Genomic DNA, 19,939 nt, shown 5'->3' with positions numbered 1-19,939 from the left:
ATATGCGTATCTGTAACTCTTAAACAAACCACAACCAGTTGGCTTTGCATGATGTATCAAAGCATCATTCCACATCTCTTAACCACAATGGCTGAACTGATCCCTCGTAGTAAACTAAGCTATATTAGCAGAAGAAAATACTGTGCAAACTCAAGTGAGAATTAATGTCCTTCAGGGTTTCCAAGGAAATCAGGTGATTTCCTAAGAAGCGTGGCGAGGTGTGGCTAAGAAGAATTATCTGGGTATAGCAGCAATTATTCATATGGCAAGAGAGTCATGGAGTGTGAATCCTTGGACTTGGCCAACATTTTCTTAGAGTTCATCAAGGTCAGAATTCGAGGTCATCTCTTGGTGAGAGAAGAATATTCTGTGAAGTTCAAAGAAAACCTGGTGAGCTTGGGACTTCTTTTCTTCAAGACAGGGCCTCAACAGAAGAAACTCAAGGCAGGGCCTCAATGAAAGAAACTCAAGGCAGGGTCTCCCCCCCTCCCCCAGAGCGTGTTAAATCCTCTAGTTTTCCAAGAATACCTTTAGATTATGATTATTTATTGACTTTTATTTTATTCAGATGTATATAGCTACCTCACTCACTCACTCATGAAGACATGGTGGTTTACAAAACTCCAGTACAAAAACCAATAAATTCCCATCCCGTTGACAGCAATGAGATCAGACATTTGATGGGGTCCATAGCATCCTGCGTCCCCGGACCTGTTGGCAGAATCCTGTCTTTAGGGCCTTGTGGAAGAGTGTCAAATTGGGGACCAATCTCATCTCTGCAGGAATGATGTTCCACAGGAAGGAAGCCACCAGAGAAAAAGCCCTTCTTCTTGGTTTCACCAGAGTGGACCTCCAAAAGAAGGTAACATTCTCTGCTTCCCCACTGGTGGGTTGGGTAGATATGCCTGGGGAAATATGGTCCTTCAAAACAAATCTGGTCTCAGGTCATGTAAAGCTTTAAAGGTGACAACTTCATCTTGAATAATGATAATAAAAATAACAACAACAATAATATTTTATTGTCATTGTGCGTATATTTTGGCATACTGTGTAATGGTGTGGTATGTTGGATGCTCTGTAGTGGATAAGAAAATGCTACAGAGAGTTATAAACACAGCACAAAAAATCATCGGTTGCTCTCTTTCTTCTTTGGAAGAGATTGCGAAGACCAGACTCCTCTCTAGAGCACTAAAAATCTCCACAGACCGTTCTCATCCCGGACATTCATATTTCGAACTGTTACCATCAGGGAGGCGTTATAGGTGTCTTAAAATGAGGACTAATAGACTGAGAAACAGTTTCTTTTCCAAGGCAGTCATGGTCTTGAATCAAACAATGCATATGTGATTTAGCCCTATGTATATAGTGGCATTTTAAAACTACCTAACTTACTATATGTTTTAGATAGGTTTTAGACTAGGTTTTTAATTATTATTTTAATTATTTTAATTTTTAAATACTCTGTAGTGTGATTGTGATGTGATGTTTGGGACACTGTGCTGGAGTAGCTTTCAAATTTCATTGTATTTGTAGAATGCAGTGACAATAAAGGTATTCAATAAAGGTATTCTATTCTATTCTATTCTATTCTATTCTATTCTATTCTATTCTATTCTATTCTATTCTATTCTATATACACAGTATACACATACAATGAAATTCACACAACACCCAGAGACCAGACCCAACACACGCACACATACACACATACCTCCCCCTGCCAAAATTCCCCACCCCCTAAAAATTCCACAGCCCCATCAGTGTCCAACAGCTCACTGATGGTGGTCTTTATATCCACTGTTAAGTACAATTATAGCTCTGGGATAAGAACTATTCAGAAAATGTGTGGTCCGAGTTGAAATTGTTCTGTATCTTCTGCCAGAAGGCAACAGTTCACAAAGATTGTGAGCAGGATGAGAAGAGCCTCTGAGAATGTTGTGCAACTTCCTCAAACAGCAAGATGCAAAGATGTCATCCAGGATTGGTAATTGGAGCCCAATGACGTTCTGGGCAGTTTTAATGATTCTCTGTGGAGCTTTTTTGTCTGCTACAGAGCTGCTCCCATACATTGCAATAATTATATCAGGACACTCTCAATGGTGCTGCGGTAGTAGGAAAGGAATTGGACCCAGAAACAAATCACCAGCCAATGCAGTTCCTGCAAGACACATCTAGACGTGCAGAAAACCATGCAGGTTACCACATCTTGAACCAACTGGAGCTTCTGGATATTTTTCAAAGGCAGCCTCATGTAGAGCACATTGCAATAGCCAAGACCAATCTAGCTCATGAGATTCTACATGCAGCATAATTAGGGATGATAATAATAATAATCTCCCAAGTTGAGGTACCAACTTGACATGGTAGTGGGGGTTGCATGCTCCAAGGACTTGAGGAGAACGAGACCTATGCCAGAGGTTCAAGATACCAGACAGGTCTCACCAGTAGAGCCAAAGATTTGTCTCTTCCACAAACAATAAGAAGAAACATAATTTACAGAAACCCACACCAGATTGGTTGTCAGCAAGGACTTTCTTCTGTATTGGAGTTTCTTCTGCTATGATATGGATTGAGGCCTTCAGAAAACAAACTGGGAGTAGCAATTACGATAGAAAAATCTGGAGGTGGAATAGCTTTCCTCCCTCTTAACATTTCTCTCCTTGCAGCAAAGAACAATCTGGCTTCCCTCCCTCCTTACAAAAAAAAAAAAGCCAACTAAATCAGATGCTAAATTTTTCTTTGACACTGGCAGTGGGATGGCATTCTTCTTTGAAGGCAGCAGGAGTGGCAGCCTTCTTATGCAAAGCAGATCTCCCTTTCAGCATGTTTCCATGCATTAATCACTCAATCTGTGTCAGGCTCAGGCAACCAGATGTGCACCTGTAGGGTTCAAGCTGACTACTTCGTTTCATTCTGCCTATAATACAAGAATCTTCCCAAACTGTTTGCCTTCCCTTGGGAATGACTAGGTCCCATGGAACTTAGGGAAGGTGGGTCAATTTTAGGTTTCTCGCGGCTACGCAATGACTCAAGGTTAATTCCCTGCTTGATCCCCCACCTCCTTGCCTGGCTGGCAGTTTCCCAACAATCTGCCATTTCAGGTGATCAAATCTCTGCGGTGTGGTTGAGTTGTCCATACAAGATCTAGGTCTTCTGATATTTTGCTTGGCTTTCTGTAGGTGATTCCAAGCTGCCGATAGATAGGCAAATGAAACATGCGATTTACATAGGTTGATAATAATCCTTCTGTGTCGGAAGCACCAAACTCCTTCCGTGGTGAAAGGATTTGCTGGTGACATCACCGTTGCCCCAGGGGACATCCAGTTGAGGGCTCCTTTTGCATCCCTGTGAAGTTGGCCACCAAAGTGGTACCCATTAATCTACTTGCAGTTGCCTGCTTTCAAACCGCTGGGTCAGCTGGAGCTGGAGCGCGTGACCAGAGCTCAATCTGCTCTGAGGCAGCAATGGGTCTCGAATGCGAGCCTGCTGTGCTGATCATCAGCCCAGGGTTCTAATTGCAGGAGCCACTGTGCTGCTCAAATAGGTTGATATATCTGGAATATACACTCTGGCGCTTGGATGAATTCATCATGCCAATGACAGAACTGACAGAATAGAACAGAGGCCGCCAACCTTTTGGACATCAGGGACCACCAAACTCATAATTTTAAATCCCGCGGACCAGAGACCCTGGGAAAATCCCCAAAATAGTCTGCAGGAAAATTCCCCACCCCATTTTCCTACTGATCTATCGTTCTTTATTTGGGATCTAATAATTTAGATCGCAGACTTTTGCTGCTTTCCTTGCGTGCAGCCAAAAGCAGAAGAAGAAAGAAGCGGAAAGAAGCAGCCCGGTGGCCAGGCCAGGTGCGTGGGGCGAGTGGGGCAATTTTCCCCCTCCACCTTTTCACCCCTCCCCCCTTTCCCCCCTCCCCTCACTACCTCGTGTTGTTCGCAATGCAAATGACGCCAGCCTTGTGTTCCCGCGGGCCATGTGGGCCATGTGGGTGGCGCAACTTTGTGTTCCCACGCAGCCTGGATTAATTGCATTGGGGTGTGTGTGTGCTTTGGAGGTTACATTTCTCTGCGGACCACCAAAATTTTCTCGTGGACCACCAGTGGTTCCCGGCCCACTGGTTGGTGACCACTGGAGTAGAACATTGCGTTAGGTAGGATGGGAGAACGGAAATCTGGCAATAGATTTCCGAATCTCCTAGAATAAGGGATTAAATGCAATGTTCCAGGAAGCCACAAGATGTTGACCTAGATATCTTTTTTTTCTCAATGTAGGCAAATAATCTTCTTATCTTCAGATAATTTTATTTGGGAATAAAATTATTTATTGGCCGAATGTGATTGGACGCACAAGGAATTTGTCTTGGTGCATAAGCTCTCAGTGTACATAAAGAAAAAATAAAATACATTCATCAAGAAATGCCCTGATTAAAATTTTGGAGCTGAGTTGTTTTGCCTTGTAGAACATCTGGCAGGGAAGTGGACATTCAAAAGTGGGTGCTTCAAAAAAAACAATGCCCTCACAAAAGAACTGAAGCTCAACTTTATCCATCTCTCTACTGGTGCATCAAGGAAACTGTAAGTGTGAGTCAAGCTGTAAGAAGTAAGAAAGCAATTCATTCTTACGTTATTACCCATTCACCAGCATCCACATTTAATCAGGTTTGAACTAGAATTATAGAATAACAGAGTTTGAAGGAACCTTGGAGGTCTTCTAGTCCAACCCCCTGCTCAAGCAGGAAACCCCTCTACCATTTCAGACAAATATTTTTCCAATCTCTTCTTAAAAATATCCAATGTTGGAGCATATACAACTTCTGGAGGCCAGTTGTTCCACTGATTAATTAACTAATTTAATCCGCTTTCGTCCTATTCATATCAATTGAGACTTCCATAGGAGAATGGAGTCTAAGGTATGTTCTTTCCCTCGTGATGTTGTTTTAGACCAGTAGTGGCTAACCTTTTTGGGCTCCTGTGCCAAAAATTGTGCACGCACTTGCACACTCTCACCCAGAAGGCAATGCGTACCCCCCACACCCTACGCATGCGCGTACAATCTACCCACCTACCCACTGCTGCCCCCTTACCTGCACTGCACCTCGGCCTCACAGCTGATTTTCGGCCTCCCAAAGGCTTGAGGAAGGCTTCTGGAAGCTTTGCAGGCCAAAAACTAGTCCTGTTTCGTCACTTCCTGTTTTTCCAAAAATACCGGAAGTGACGAAACAGGGCTAATTTCGACCTGCAAAGCTTCGCTGCAGAAGCCTTCCTCAAGCCTTTGGGAGGCCAAAAAGGCCTCAAACTGGCCGAAACTCAGCTGTGAGGCATGCACATGCGCAATAGCTCACGTGCCGGCACAAATGGCTCTGCGTGCCACCTGTGGGATGCATGCCATAAGTTTGCCATCACGGTTTTAGACAGTGCATTTGGAATAAACCTGCGCGTGTTGAGAATGCTACGTGCACAAGTAACAAGTCTTGAGACAGTGACGATAACGCATGAACAGCTGAAAGGACTTCCTTCAGTCTCTTGAAGTCTAGATTCAGGGTTTCAAAACCGTTCTGTTGGTATCATATGCACACCTACTTACGCTCCGAAAAATCTTTCTTACTGGATAGCACTACATTGATGGTAATGTTCATTTGGTTGTACAAGTGCTTTCAACACTTCGTAACCTAAAGGACAACACTTTTGCCTCAAGGATTGCTTGTCCATAACTACATCTTTGACTTCTAAGGTCCTGATTGGTCATCAGTGGTGGAATTCACTTTTTTTTTTTACTACCGGTTCTGTGGGCATGACTTGGTGGGTGTGGTGTGGCTTGGTGGGCGTGGCTTGGTGGGCATGGCAGGGGAAGTATGTTGTGAATCAATAAAAGTGAATAACCTAAATGCAAATTAGGGGTTGAAAACCTGCACACTTGATTGGTCCTATACAACAACTTGGGATTGGGCCAGAACCAGTCCCTGATTGGCCACTTTTGGGACTGTCCTTATTGGTCAGTAGTTGGAACCTGTTGCACATTTTCATTGGTTAATAAGGCAGCAGCTAACCCTATAAAAGGGTTACTGCTGCCCATAGCATGCTCTGTTATGTCTATCACTTTATTAAAGAGTTGAAGTCACTGGTCAGATGTCTGGTCTCCCTTATTCTCCATACTTAACAAAGTATATTCTGCAAAATCCCCATTCCCTCCCCACCCCACTAACCTGCTTTCCAGATCCCTTCTCCTGTGCAGGGCAACCAAAGGAGACCCAGCCGATCATCTGGGACTCGATGGGAGGTGGAGAATAGATGGGGTTGGCGGGGCCAGTCAGAGATGGGAATTTCCGGTTCTCTGAACTACTCAAAATTTCCGCTACCGGTTCGGTCAGAACCTGCTGAATACCACCTCTGCTTACCATCATATCTTTGGTCTCCATTGCTTTTTTAATTCTCTTTAATTTTTTTCCAGAGTTTTCTTCAATGACGTTAATCTTCACGTGACAGATCTCCAATAGTTAAGCTTTAGCCTCACTGTTCATTCCTGCAATTGAATGAATAAGTGTGGTTGATTTTATTTCATCCAGGACTTGGTTCCTTCTCCTTTATTCCAAATTTGAATTGGCAAGGCCTTGGGTTAATTGTTGTTGTGTTTTAAAGGGAAGGGGGCATGTTTTTAGCATTAGTGCTCTTTCCTTAACGTTCTTTTAAAACACATTTTCCTCTTTCTATAGTTAGATAGTGTCGCCTTTTATCATTTCATATTAGTATGACAATTAAAGACAAAAAAAGAGCCAGTTTGATGTACTGCAGTGGTCAAGGTATTAGATTAGAACTGGGGAGAGTATGAGTTCTAGTCCTGCCTTAGACACAAACATAGCTGGGTGACCTTGGGACAGTCCCTTTCTTGCAGCCTTAAGAAGGAGACAATGGAAAGATCTTTCCGAAAATCTTGCCAGGAAGGAAGGAAGGAAGGAAGGAAGGAAAAGAAGAAAGAAAGAAAGAAAGAAAGAAAGGAAGGAAGGAAGGAAGGAAGGAAGGAAGGAAAAGAAGAAAGAAAGAAAGAAAGGAAGGAAGGAAGGAAGGAAGGAAGGAAGGAAAAGATAAGAATACAAAAAGACAATGCTAAAACCACTTTCAAAAATAATACTGCAAAAGTAGCCATTGAAGCTTTAAAGAATGGCAAATGATAGCAACTTTTTAAATGTACATTTCCTTTTGAGACAATACCTTCTGATATAAAACTTCGGCTTTCTTCTAATCCAAAGTCTGTTCCAGGAAGTGTGACTATATGTATATTTAAATCAGAAGTTTTACACAATGCAAATGAGCAAAACTACTAATTAAACAAATTCAAGATGCCAAATGATTCTTAAAACAACCCCTTGTGTTAGACAGAGGGGAAAAATGAGTCAAAATCCCATTTCCCTAGGCCACCCTCTATTCCAATATCAAAATTTGCACCACTTTTTTTAAAAGTTACACTTTGCTTTTGTTAACAGAGTATTAAAAAGAAAAGAAAAGGAAGAAATCATAAAAATAATATACAAAACTCTAAAGACAAAACAAATGAAAAGAATGCAAACTAAGACCGAAAGAAACATACACACACATACAAAACATTGCAAGGTAAATGATCCCAGATACAGAGATATAATCTGCACAAGCTTTTCAAGAACCATTCCGCATATTTTAATACAAGAAAGCCTAAAGGAAAATATATATATATATATATATATAATTTTGCACTGTTGTGCAATCAAAACAGTTGCAGAAACCCAGTGAAAAAGAGCTGGATTCTTCTCCCAAGCTGATTGCTTCAGTTCAAACAAGACATTGATCGCAATTTAGCTAATTTCTTTCTTTTGCTTAAGCAGCTGTGTCGGTTCAGACTTTTTAAACAAGTACTTTTCTTGAAATCCTGATAGGAACCTCCAGAATTGGCTTGGAATAATAAATAGAAGTAGTCCTTGAATTACGACCACAATGGAACATTTATGGTGCTAAGTGACAAGTTTGTTAAGTGAGTTTTGCCCTGTTTTACGACTTTCCTTTCTGCATTCGTTAAGTGAATCATTGCAGTTCCTAAATTAGTACCATGGTTGTTAAGTGAATTAGGTTTTCCCCATTGACTTTGCTGGACAGATGGTCGCAAGAGGGGACTCTTGCGTGACTCCATGATGCTGCAGTGGTCATAAGTACAAGTAAGTCCTTCACTTATGACTACAACTGAGCCCAACATTTATGTTGCTAAGTGAGAGATTTGTTTTTGTTTTTTAAAATATTTTTTATTAATTTTCCATTATTACAACATAAAACATCATGTTTTCAACCGCATTTTTTTGACATCTATACATGGTTTTATCTTATATATCTTAGCACATTGTATTTCCATTTATCTAATATTAATTAATGACTTTTTTCTATCATTATTATTCTTACATTCTTGTATATTTTACAAATTTACATTTTACTTTCTTAAGGCTTCTTACAGTTAGATTTCTTGTCTTATTTCTTGTTTCTGTTTGCTACCCAATCATACCATTTATTCCAAATTAAAAAGTATTCAAGGTCTTCTCTTTCTTTCAGTTTCAACATTAACATATTCATTTCAGCACTTTCCATTATTTTTTTTGTAATATTAGCTCTTCATTAGGAATATTGGGAGTTTTCCATACTTGTGCAAAAGCTATTCTGGTGGCTGTTGTGATACGTAGCAGTAGATATTTTACTTCTTTTGGGATTCGATCTTTGATCATTCCTCGAAGAAACATTTCCGGCCTGAACTCAATCTAATGACCAGTGAAAGTGAGAGATTTATTAAATGAGTTTTGCCTCATTTTACAACCTTTCTTGTCCCTGTTGTTAAGTGAATCACTGCAGTTGTTAAGTTGCTATCATGGTTGTCTCACTTCGCAACATAATTGCTAAGTGGTCATAAGTGAAGGACTTACTTATGACAGTTGCAATGTCTTGGAATCATGCCATACCTTTTTGCAACCTTCTGACAAGCAAAGTCGATGGAGGGAGATCCAGATTCACTTAACAACCAGGTTACTGCATGAATCCACTTTAAAACAGTGGCAAAAAAGGTCATAAAATGAGCCAAAACTCATTTAACCACTGTCTCGCTGAGCAACAGAGACCTCAGTTGTACGTTGAGGGCTACCTGTATAGATAAAACCCTTTCTGGAGTGGCACCAGGTAAATATTTCCCTTTCTTTTGTCCTTCTTCCTGATCAGAAAAGAAAACTCAAGATCTTAAAATGAATCTCTTTTGTTTTCATTCTTTTCATTCCGAGACCCAGGAAGAAAAGGTGAAGGAAACGAATGGCTCAATGCTTTTATGGATCCCAGAGAAGGGAACAAAGTTTGCAAAGTTATAATTAGCATCTTTGACCTGGGACTTTACCTATTATTGTGGTATGCTTCCACCTACTGTTGAGTGAAGCCTGGAATGACAAGGAGAAGACAAGGAGGTGTGGCTTAGGCTACCTTCATAAAAAGGCCAACAAGCAACAGATGCTTCCCACAGGAAGGTGAACCTGTCTCAACCAAAGGATGCCTAAATTTGAAGAGGACTCCAGCTCACCTTGGATCACCTGCTAGGGAGGTTACAAAGCCTTGAGAGCTCTTCCTTTCCAGCACTCTTCCGTTCCAACTTCTGGGTTCTAGCTGATTGCCACCTTCTCTGGTACTTTTGAGCCAAGTCTTGGTGGTCCACCAATCCATTGATTTGAGCTGCCTTCCAGAAATCCATTGTCCTCCCATTGCCTTCCCTGGTCCAAGGAAGAGGAAGTCACAAAATGGGGAAGGTGAGTAAAGTGGGAATTTGGGAAGGAAGAAGAATCCGCCGTTGGCTTCTCTTAGGTTTGAAGATGTATGAGTTTTGGTTTTTTTTTTTGCAGTGTGCAGCAAAATATTACCAAGAAAGTTTTGGATTAAGGAGCTTGGTTTTTGGGCAACCTGAAGACATTTTTGAAAGAGAGAGGGGGGAGGGAGGGAGGGAGAGAAAAAGAGAGAGGGAAGGAGGGGGAGAGAGAGGGGGGAGGGAAGGAGGGAAAGAGAGATAGAGGGAGGGAGGGAAAGGAAGGGGGCGGGGGAGAGAGGGAGAGAGAGATAGAGGGAGGGAGAGAGGGAGGAGGAGAGGAGAGAGACTATAAAACTGACTTTGATGCAGAATTTTAAATCTGAGCATTAGGTGGATAGAGAGTAGTCTCTCTGTCTCTCATCTATCACTCAGGATCATGTAGATTAAATGACAGTAGTTCTCCAAAAACTCATGTAAATGATAACTGAACAAATATAACAGAAGAGGAAGGGACCTTGAAGGTCTTCTAGTCTAACCCCTATGCCCAAATAGGAGACCCTGCCTGCATCATTTCTGACAAATGGCTGTCTAATCCTTCTCACTGTCTGCAACTCAGCCCTTTGGCTGGAGCAATCAGATTGTGAAACAGAAACTTCTTCTGAGTGATGGTCCTTTCTTTGAATTCACTCACTTGGAAAGTATCCGCTCCGAAGGGATCATGATCAATGACTCATTTCAAAGGTTTTTAAAAATCCACTTGGCAAACTCAGCCCCTCTCAGAAGGATGACCCTGAGATTGCTGAAACAGAAAGAAGCACTCTAGTACCTAAAAATGAAGGCTATGTCGTGTTCTAGGAGTCCAGATAGCTGAGATCATTGATTGATTCCCAGGAATTCATAGATGCTGTTCACTGTGTCATAATACTCAACGGAGTTGCTGATCTGTTGCTGCAATGCATATTTTTAGGCTTCCTGGTGGTGAGATATGCATAGAAGTGGGGCAATCTCTTGGTGATAGTTGTGTATCTCTGGAAAATTTTAGGGAGAGGAAGGATGTTTAGTCATCTCTAATGATGGGTTAATTAATTGCAGATGTTCGCATTAGATAATCATTGTGGTCTCTTCCAGCTTTATACCTCTAGGTTTCTATAACTGTAACTCTTAAGTGTTAAGGCAGCATAAGAAAAATCTGGTCCTGTCCAAGACAAAAAAGATTGGATGGGACCTTGGAGGTCTTCTAGTCTAACCCTCTGCTCAAGCAGGAGACCCTATACCATTTCAGACAAATGGCTGTCCAAACTCTTCTTAAAAACCTCCAGTGTTGGAGCATTTACAACTTCTGGAGTCAAGTTGTTCCACTGATTAATTGTTCTAATTGTCAGGAAATTCCTCCTTAGTTCTAGGTCAGTTCTCTCCTTGATAAGTTTCCATCCATTACTTGTTGTAACCTTAGGTGTTTTGGAGAATAGTCGACTCCCTCTTCTTCGTGGCAACCTTTCAAGTGGTAGAAGATAGCTATCACGTCACTCTGAGTCCTTTTCTATTAGTCTAGAATGACATACTTAGGTCCCTTAATTGTTCATCGTACAGTGTATCCTCAGGGGTGTCCCTGCACAGGCCACACCCACCCAGCTCCATGAAGGGGGAAAACATCACGATATGTCACGTGATGGCAACATGACATTGTGAGTTTGATACTCATGCTCTGGTCCCAGTATCGTCTTTGTTGCTCTTTTTTTTTTTTTTTTTTGCTAAGTTTTGAGCAAAGGGTGAAACTGAGTCCAGTATTGTGGAGCAGTGCTTTGCAAATCCCATAGAGGAAAAGACGGGGTTTTGAGATGATATGGAGGAGAAATGAATGCCCGTAATTGAAAATATTTTCCTTTTTTGTAAAAAAATCCTCAAACAGTAATTAAACTTATGAATATTTAAGCTAAATTATGGGATTCCTGGTAATACCAATTTGAGGGGAAAAAAAGGTATGTGAGGGTTATTAAAAAAGAAAGAAAGAAAACCACAGGAAGAAAAATAATTAAACGACCCATCAATCTTAGACAAAAGAAAAATAAACGATATGAATGACTGTTTGAACAATGAAAACAAAAGGTTTTTTTTAAAGGATTTTTAACTGCATCCCATAATTAATTGCTATGGCAACCAGAAATGCAGTTGGTAATATGATCCTCTACTACCAAATATGACCATGCCTAGCAGTGCAATAATCTAAGTCTCAAAGAATCTGGAAAGGAATGGGGTCAGCCACTTGCTGGTGGTTTAACAGAGTGGATTACAATTTTATAGATCAATTACGATCTGGGAAGTTATGTATATAAAAAGGGTGAACTCCATCCCACACAGTCTACCCATAAAATATAAACGATTCATTGAGTTCGTAGAGGTTTATTTATTTTATCCACTTTGCTTCCCTGTCTGGGTTTTCACCTGATCTGATTCGGTTTGCAAAGAAATGTAAAGCAGATAGCTCAGCAATCCACCGTTGTATTGTTTTCGGCTTACGGTGGCCACACTGATGTGATTGTTGTACCTCAAGAGTCAAAGGAAGGGACGATCTCCATTCTAATAACAGCTAACTCAGAACACGTTTCCAGATAAAGTTTTGCAGGATTGTTACAAAAGGGGGTTGTAGACTCCCGCACAGTTCTCCAAGTAGTGAGGAGAAAATGAGCTAGTAAAGGCAGAAGGGAAGTTTTTGGGGTTGGCTTGCAAAATGGAGTCCTTTTAATCATGGACCCTTGAAAATAAACTGCTGACTCCCCCAAAATAAGTCAACCTAACTTTCTTGCTAAATTACATTTTAGAAAAATCCAGATATCTATTCAATAGAGATAAGTGGGACCAAGGATGTGGATGATGGATACAAGGAAGATGAAAAGGGAAACGATTTGAAAGGCAATAAGAAGAAAGACAAGACTGAAGAGCTTAAGAAAGAGCTGGATTTGGTAAGTGACTCACAGATATCAGTATACATTCTTGTTAATTCATGGTTGCAATTCATGGCTAAGTAGAAAGATCAGATATAAGATCTCTTGTTTTCCTGATTTTTTTTTTTTTAAAGGAAGACGATTATTAATACAAAAGTTTCAGTCTTGGAACAGGAAGTAATTTGCTTCTCAAATGACTCATCTCTATGACAACAAATAGTTTTTTGCCTTTACTGTCCAAACGCAAATGGTGTTCCATATGAAAGTTAATTGCATTTCAACTAGGTAGGCAAATACTGTCATTACCCTAATTTTGTTAAGCCGATGCCTCTATCCACAAATCCTCAGACTTCGGTTCCAAAGCAGATCTGCTTAGAAAGTTGCCTTTGCCATTGACAAATTGGTCCCAGATCTATGAATGAAGGCAACAAGATCATGCAAAGAGAAGAGACGTAACCCACTTCCGGCCCATTCAATTAAATTAGGAAAAATTGATGTCTTCTCCGGCCACCGCATTTTTGCAGTGCCGTGAACCTTATAGCCAGAAAAACACTTTGAGATGCTTCTGCAAACAATTTGCAATCCTCGTTACAATGAAGATACTTTCAGCGCAGTCTTGAATTTTCTCCTTCCTCCCTTCCTTCCTGCAAAGTCCTGTTTGTCAGGCTCCACCCAAGATTTCATCAGGAAGATTAATATTCATTTGGATAGAAACAGGAGAGGGGGAAGGAGAGAGAGGAATTCTGGTTCCAACTCTTCAACATATTACTCCTTGGAAGTGCTCCAATGTCTTGGCTCAGAATTCCTGCTGTATTGGATGGCTTCAAATGTGTGTAATCGTACTGCGTTAGCCAGGTTCAGCTAGAGCAAAGCTAACACTGCTCCAATAACATTATCACAGGCTTTGCAACCATCTAAATTAGATGCACGCCTGTCCAGCTGCTGACATGGTGTTGCTTTCAGCAAATTGTTCTTTTGGAGATGCTGCTGTGTATTTGATGGTCAGTACAAGCTATCCATAGGGGACATAGTGGCTAAGATGCTAAGCTTGTTGATCAGAAAGGTCAGCAGTTCGGCAGTTCAAATCCCTAGCACTACGTAACGGAGTGAACTCCCGTTACTTGTCCCAGTTTCTGCCAACCTAGCAGTTTGAAAGCACGTAAAAATGCAAGTAAAAAAATAGGGGCCACTTTGGTGGGACGGTAACACTGTTCTATGCTCCTTCGGCGTTTAGTCCTGCCGGCCACATGACCATGGAGACATCTTCAGACAGTGCTGGCTCTTTGGCTTTGTAGCACTGCCCCCTAGAGCCGGAAATGACTAGCACATATGTGCAAGGGGAACCTTTACCTTTACTTTTTAGAAGCTATCCATATCGCCAGGTTCATCTCATGCCACCCCTAATCCATTAATCCACCCTCCTTCAATGAAAGACATGTGTGTCTTATCCCAGGTGTTTCCAAACCTAGCCACGTGAAGACGTGTAAACTTCCACTCCCAGCTGGGAGTGGAAGTCCACACGTCTTCAAGTGGTCAAGTTTGGAGGCCCCTTTCCTATCCCCTGCTCCTGAGACAATGGGATTGTGTAGGACGATGGGGATGAAAGGATAACACATCTTGAAGATATCTAATCGGGAAATGTTTTAGATTTGGACTAAAAGAGACCTTGGAGTTTCAAAGGGGTTGGGGGGGATAATGAATTTGAGAATAAGAAGGTATCTTAAATGTTGCAGGATCTCCCAAGCCCCTTCCTTGATGCTATATTTGTGAATAAGCTTTACCCAGTTTGAAGGATCGTAGTTAAATCCATGGGGCAACATTCCTTTATATTTGTTCCTCTTCACTCTTTGCAAAATGCAAACTTTTCCTCCAAACTGGATGACTCTGTTCCCAGTCAACATTTATATTCCTAGTCCCTCTTTTACTTCAACAAGCATTAAACAGCAGGAATCTATCTATCTATCTCTATCTATCTATCTATCTATCTATCTATCTATCTATCTATCTATCTATCTATCTATCTATCTCTAAAAGCATTCTTTTCATTTAGCCAAGATTAGGGTTTTTTTTGTTTTTGTTTTGCTGATTTGCAATTCCCATATTTGCATTAAGCTTGGTGAAAATTGGCCCTCCCCAGATGCAACTTGCTCCCTTCCAAGAATAAACAATCAATGCAGAGGGACATTTCCTTCAAATTTGGTCTAGTGGTTGGAGTGGGAGGGAGGAAACTATGAGTTCGAGTCCTGCCTCAGGCACAAAGCCTGTTGGGTGACTTTGGGCCAGTCACTTTCTCTTAGACCAGGAAGAAGAAGGAGGAGGAGGAGGAGGCAAGGACAAAACACTTCTGAAAATGCTGCCAAGAACTGCATGGATTTGTCTCTAGAGCCATAAAGATCAGGTCTGACTTGAAAATACCCAAATCAATACCGACAACAACATTTCGATAATTCAGCAAGATGGCAGCACTTAGCTGACCATGGTTGGTGTAAAAAAAAAAGCTAAACCGGATTGTACCTACTTAGTTTTTGGAGAAAGGACTATTGGAAAATCAGAGAAGCGAAGGATAATTGGGGAAATATGTCTTTTGGGAGAAGACAAGGACAAAGTCCCTTTGCTATTGTCAAGAAAACTTCAGGGATGTTTTCATGAAGCCTCCAGAATTCAAACTTGACTAGAGAGCGAATGTATTTAGAATGTTTATGCTCTCCAGTTGGACCTTAAGCTGAAGGTATTTTTTAGTATTGTTAGGTGAGATTTCTAATTTATGTTTACTTCATTATCTATATATATAAAAGGTGAAATACCACTCATGCATCATCACAAAATCTCCAGAACCGTAGTCTACAAATTCGAAATTTAGCACATATGTTCCTCTTGGCTTCCAGGTGCTTGTTAAGAAAGGATTTTTTGAAATGAATGTCAGACCATTAGTATTTCCTCTATTATTATTATTAACACGCTGTGATGCTAAGGAGTTCTACTCCCCCTCCCCACCTGAAAAGAAATCTGTTCCAAATGCAAAACATAAGCAAAGGAGAGGAGTTTCAGTTTCAGTTTCACAGCACCAAGCAACTTTAGTACAAAACAGTTGAGCTAAGCCACGCACAGGTTCCTTGCTGTCTCCTTCTTGCTCACACAGCAAATACTGTTTCAGTTTCCAAACAGCCCTCAACTCTCTCACACGTTAGCCAGATGAATACCGATGGATGCTGGTAGGCAGAGGCACAATCCCCCCCCCCTTATTTTCCTCCCCAAAACCTAAGCCCGATCACATAGTTTTGTAGCAAAGCACTGGTATAGAGCTAGTTGAGTCATAATTCATTCCCACATAAAAAATGAATCATTAAAAAAAAATCTTAATCCAGTGCGATGCAATAATGTGTAAAGCAAGTCAGACAATTTTGCTGGTTCTCTGAGGAAATTTGGTTCCTGCAAATAATTTCCAAGATAAATTTGTTACAAGAAACTGTTTAGGATTCCTGAATGATCATTTCAGCCAAGACTTCAGGAAAGACCCACCAAAACTTAATAATTTAGATTGTTTGGTCCTTATATCGGGTTCTGTTTTCAGCTGCTGCTTTATATTTATCTTTTCTCTCGATAACAACAGGAAGAATTACAGCACAGCTTCCATTTTAAGTAAGACATCATTTCAAAGTTTTGCCAGGGCAGAATTTTGGAAAAATGAGAGATTAACATTTGTGAATAACCGTAGGGGGATTTTTCAGTAAGTTAAAGAATTTTAATAAGATAGGGTACCTTAATATATTTTGGGAGGGCTGTAATCTACAGGTGGACCATAACAGGATGTGACAAAGGAAACGAATCAACTATTTTATGTGTACGTATTTTGTATTTGTGACAAGTGTGGAGTCAGTTGTGTGTTTGGACAAGCACATTATCCTAATGAAACCAACAAATAAAAAAATCTTAATCTAGTCTGCCTTTTTCTTACTCTTTCAGGACGATCATAAACTCAGCATTCAAGAACTAGAAGAAAAATATGGCACCAGCATCATTAAAGTAAGTAAATATTGGCCAGAGAGAATGTTCATAAATGTTACGGCTGAGTAGTACAATGCTATTAAAATCTATTTAGTTCAGTGTGTCGCTAAAAATAGAATGTATGTATTCTTGTCCTTGAAGAAACTTTCTTTAAATGTTTGTTGGAATTGCAATGCATAATTGCCTGTTCTTAGGTTTCAGGCCATCTGTGAGTGTGCTGGGCGTGTGTGTGTGTGTGTGTGTGTGTGTGTGTTTGTATAAATGAATCGAATCTGTATAGACAAGCACAGAGAGATAGACCAACATCAGCTCAATGTTCAATTGCATTCACATTTCCTTCCCCCAGTGCACGGTTTTGTCAATGTCCCACCCGGCTCATCAATTTCAGATTCGCTTTTGAGGTTGTACGAGCGCTGAGCTGTTGATTTTAACCCTCTCCTTTGTCTGCTTAAAGGGTCTCACAAGTGCAAGAGCGGCGGAGATCCTGGCCCGCGATGGTCCCAACGCTCTCACGCCCCCCAAATCCACCCCCGAAATCATCAAGTTCCTCAAGCAAATGATAGGGGGCTTCTCCATCCTCTTGTGGGTTGGAGCCATCCTCTGCTGGATTGCTTTCGGCATTCAATATTCTCAGAAAGTAGCTTCATCGTTTGACAATGTGAGTTTTATGCCACTTTCTTTTTTTCTCTCCCCTCCCCACAATGATACAAGGGGTCTTTGACTTTCATTTAGTGATGTTCAAAGTTGCAAGGACTTTCAAGAAAAGTGACTTATGACTGGTCCTCACGCTTATGACTTCCACATCATCCTCACAATCTGTTCAGAGCATTATAGCATAAATTCAGCGCCAGAAAAGTAAATACAGCTTCATTTAACTTCTTTATAAACATATAAAGTAAATTTTACAATACCAGTTGTAGATTTCTCCAACATGGAGCAAACTCAAACAGAAGCAGACATGTTACAGGTTCAGAGCAGAACAGCAGCTCAGGAACTTAACATACCTTCAGAGCTGCAAAGTTTAATATAGAGCCATGCCTAGGCTACTTCTAGTTTTGGTTTCCAAACAGTCCTCATTGGCTGGTTTAGTTGCTATGCCTATTCATTGGCTGACCTTGTTACCATGCTCTATTCCAGTTCATGAATATACTCTGACATGATTGCCTGATCAAAATTCAGCCCCTTGGCAATCAGGTTGTATTTACAATTTAAGAGTTGTAGCATCTGGGGGTTATGTGATCACCATTTGCAACCTTCCCAGCCAATTTCCGACAAAGAAAGTCAAGAGGGGAATGGAATTCCCTTCACAACCAAAAATTTACTTAACAACTGCAATGATTCGCTTACCCGTGCAAAAAAAGGTCATAAAATCAGGTGCAAATCACTTAAAATCAGGTGTGAGCCATGGTGGCACAGTGGTTAGAGTGAGGTCCTGCAGGCTACTCCTGCTGACTGCCGATTGCCAGCAATTTGGCAGTTCGAATCTCACCAGGCTCAAGGTTGATTCAGCCTTCCATCCTTCTGAGGTCAGTCAAATGAGGAGCCAGGTTGTTGGGGGCAAGATGCCGATTCTGTAAACCACTTAGAGAGGGCTGTAAAACACTGTAAAGCAATATATAAGTCTAAGTGTCAACTGAAAAAAATACTCTTTTGGTCTTTTTAGTTGCCAGCAGAAAGGGAGTGGGGGAAAGCAGTGCATTCCTTAAATGCCTCAGATGCCTCTTTGGCAGCACAAAGCTGTTGGTGCACAATATTACTGGAGAGCATGATTGATGACTCTTGGCTATGGATGCGTCCCATTGGAGAATATACATCCAGGGGGTGGGAGGAAGACCAGGGTCAAGGGGGAAATGAATGATATATTTTAGTGTTGGCTACACCCAGCTAATGCCAACATGGCCACTCCTAATAAATCATTTTTTTTTTACTCTGGGAGATGCAGCTAGAGACTTATGATTTGAATGGGGGTGGATTTCTTGGAGACCTGACACTAAGTTCTATTGCTAAGTGCTTGGCAATGGAAATTTTGGTTGTAAGTGGAGAACCGTCTATAGAACATTTTTATCAGGGACTCCATGTTTCATGATTGTTGCACCCAGGGAATAAAACGTTTCTTCCTGCAATAGAGAAAGTTGGCACGATAAAGTTGTAATCTTTATTGAATATGGCAGCAAAGACTGTGTCTAAGATAAAACAAGATCAAGTGAACTTGATGGTAGACGGCCAATAGTGCAAAGTTTTATGGAAATTTTTACTGTTGTTCTTGCAACACAAAGCAGGTAAGGCTGCCTTGGGTCTAGCTTGGTTCCCGGGAACTTCATGGGCACGTCCATGTATGATGATGATGATGATGATGATGATTTTTGGCAGCCGTAGATGAGGTGTTTGTTATGGTTTTGCCTTGTGGTGTTTTACCACCTTCTCGATCTAGCCTACAACCTACCCAACAATCAGCTGGTTTTAACCAGCTTAACTTTTCATATCTCCTAAATGCATCCACTTAGCTTGGCCCTTCTTGGTTATGAATCAGCTACAACAAAATGTAGATAAAATTAAGGGTCAGTGAGTTTGTTGCGGAGAACTCTCAAGTAATCAGGATAAAGGTGTATATATTATGGAGGGAAGGGTGGATTTTCAGCGCTGCTGAATTTTAAGACCCCATTCACCCTTTAGCAAACCTTGAATTCTCCTAATCTTTGACTTCAACCCCTTCTGGAGAATAGCATCACGAGGTCTGATTAAACTTTTAAGCAGATGGAAGTTATACTACTTGGCTGATGATCATCAGAGAAGTTGTATGTTTCCATCACACTGTTTTGCAATTTCTTATTTCTTCTTCATATTTATTTAATAGAATAGAATAGAATTCTTTATTGGCCAAGTATGGTTGGACACACAAGGAATTTGTCTTGGTGCAGATGCTCTCAGTATACATAAAAGAAAAGATACATTCGTCAAGAGTCAAGAATCATCAGGTACAACACTTAATGATAGTTATAGGGTACAATAAGCCATCAAATCATACGAGGAAACAGTCAATATAAATCATAAGGATACAAGCGACAAAGTTACAGTCACACAGTCACAAGTGGGAGGGGATGGGTGATAAGGAGTGATGAGAAGATTAACAGTAATAGTAGTGCAGACTTTGTAATAGTTGAACAGTGTTGAAGGAATTATTTGTTTA

The 19,939-nt window shown here is 40.8% G+C and overlaps 1 protein-coding gene and 1 long non-coding RNA gene across 2 annotated transcripts in view; one reads left to right on the top strand and one right to left on the bottom strand.

Moving 5' to 3' along the window:
• Window positions 1-4,332: 4,332 nt before the first annotated feature.
• LOC148130056 (uncharacterized) lies at window positions 4,333-12,629 on the bottom strand. The gene is made up of 4 exons (XR_015750372.1): window positions 10,632-12,629; window positions 9,587-9,773; window positions 6,414-6,538; window positions 4,333-4,609 (listed from the first exon to the last, which is right to left on the bottom strand). It is a non-coding gene; the product is annotated as an uncharacterized LOC148130056 (long non-coding RNA).
• The window catches only part of ATP12A (ATPase H+/K+ transporting non-gastric alpha2 subunit), a 36,211-nt gene continuing 25,789 nt past the window's right edge, over window positions 9,518-19,939 (top strand). The window contains exons 1-4 of the mRNA XM_026678585.2: window positions 9,518-9,809; window positions 12,625-12,765; window positions 16,711-16,770; window positions 17,207-17,410. Of these exons, the coding sequence (XP_026534370.1) occupies window positions 9,801-9,809; window positions 12,625-12,765; window positions 16,711-16,770; window positions 17,207-17,410 (414 nt within the window). The 5' untranslated portion in view covers window positions 9,518-9,800. The remainder of the gene's footprint in view (window positions 9,810-12,624; window positions 12,766-16,710; window positions 16,771-17,206; window positions 17,411-19,939) is intronic.

Source organism: Notechis scutatus, chromosome 7, assembly GCF_049901735.1.
Source record: "Notechis scutatus isolate UNSWTSFEM ecotype Mainland chromosome 7, rNotScu1.2, whole genome shotgun sequence".
In the NCBI taxonomy this organism is placed as follows: domain Eukaryota; kingdom Metazoa; phylum Chordata; class Lepidosauria; order Squamata; family Elapidae; genus Notechis; species Notechis scutatus.
Note: the sequence above shows the minus strand (reverse complement) of the source record. Positions and strands in the feature narration are given on the sequence as shown.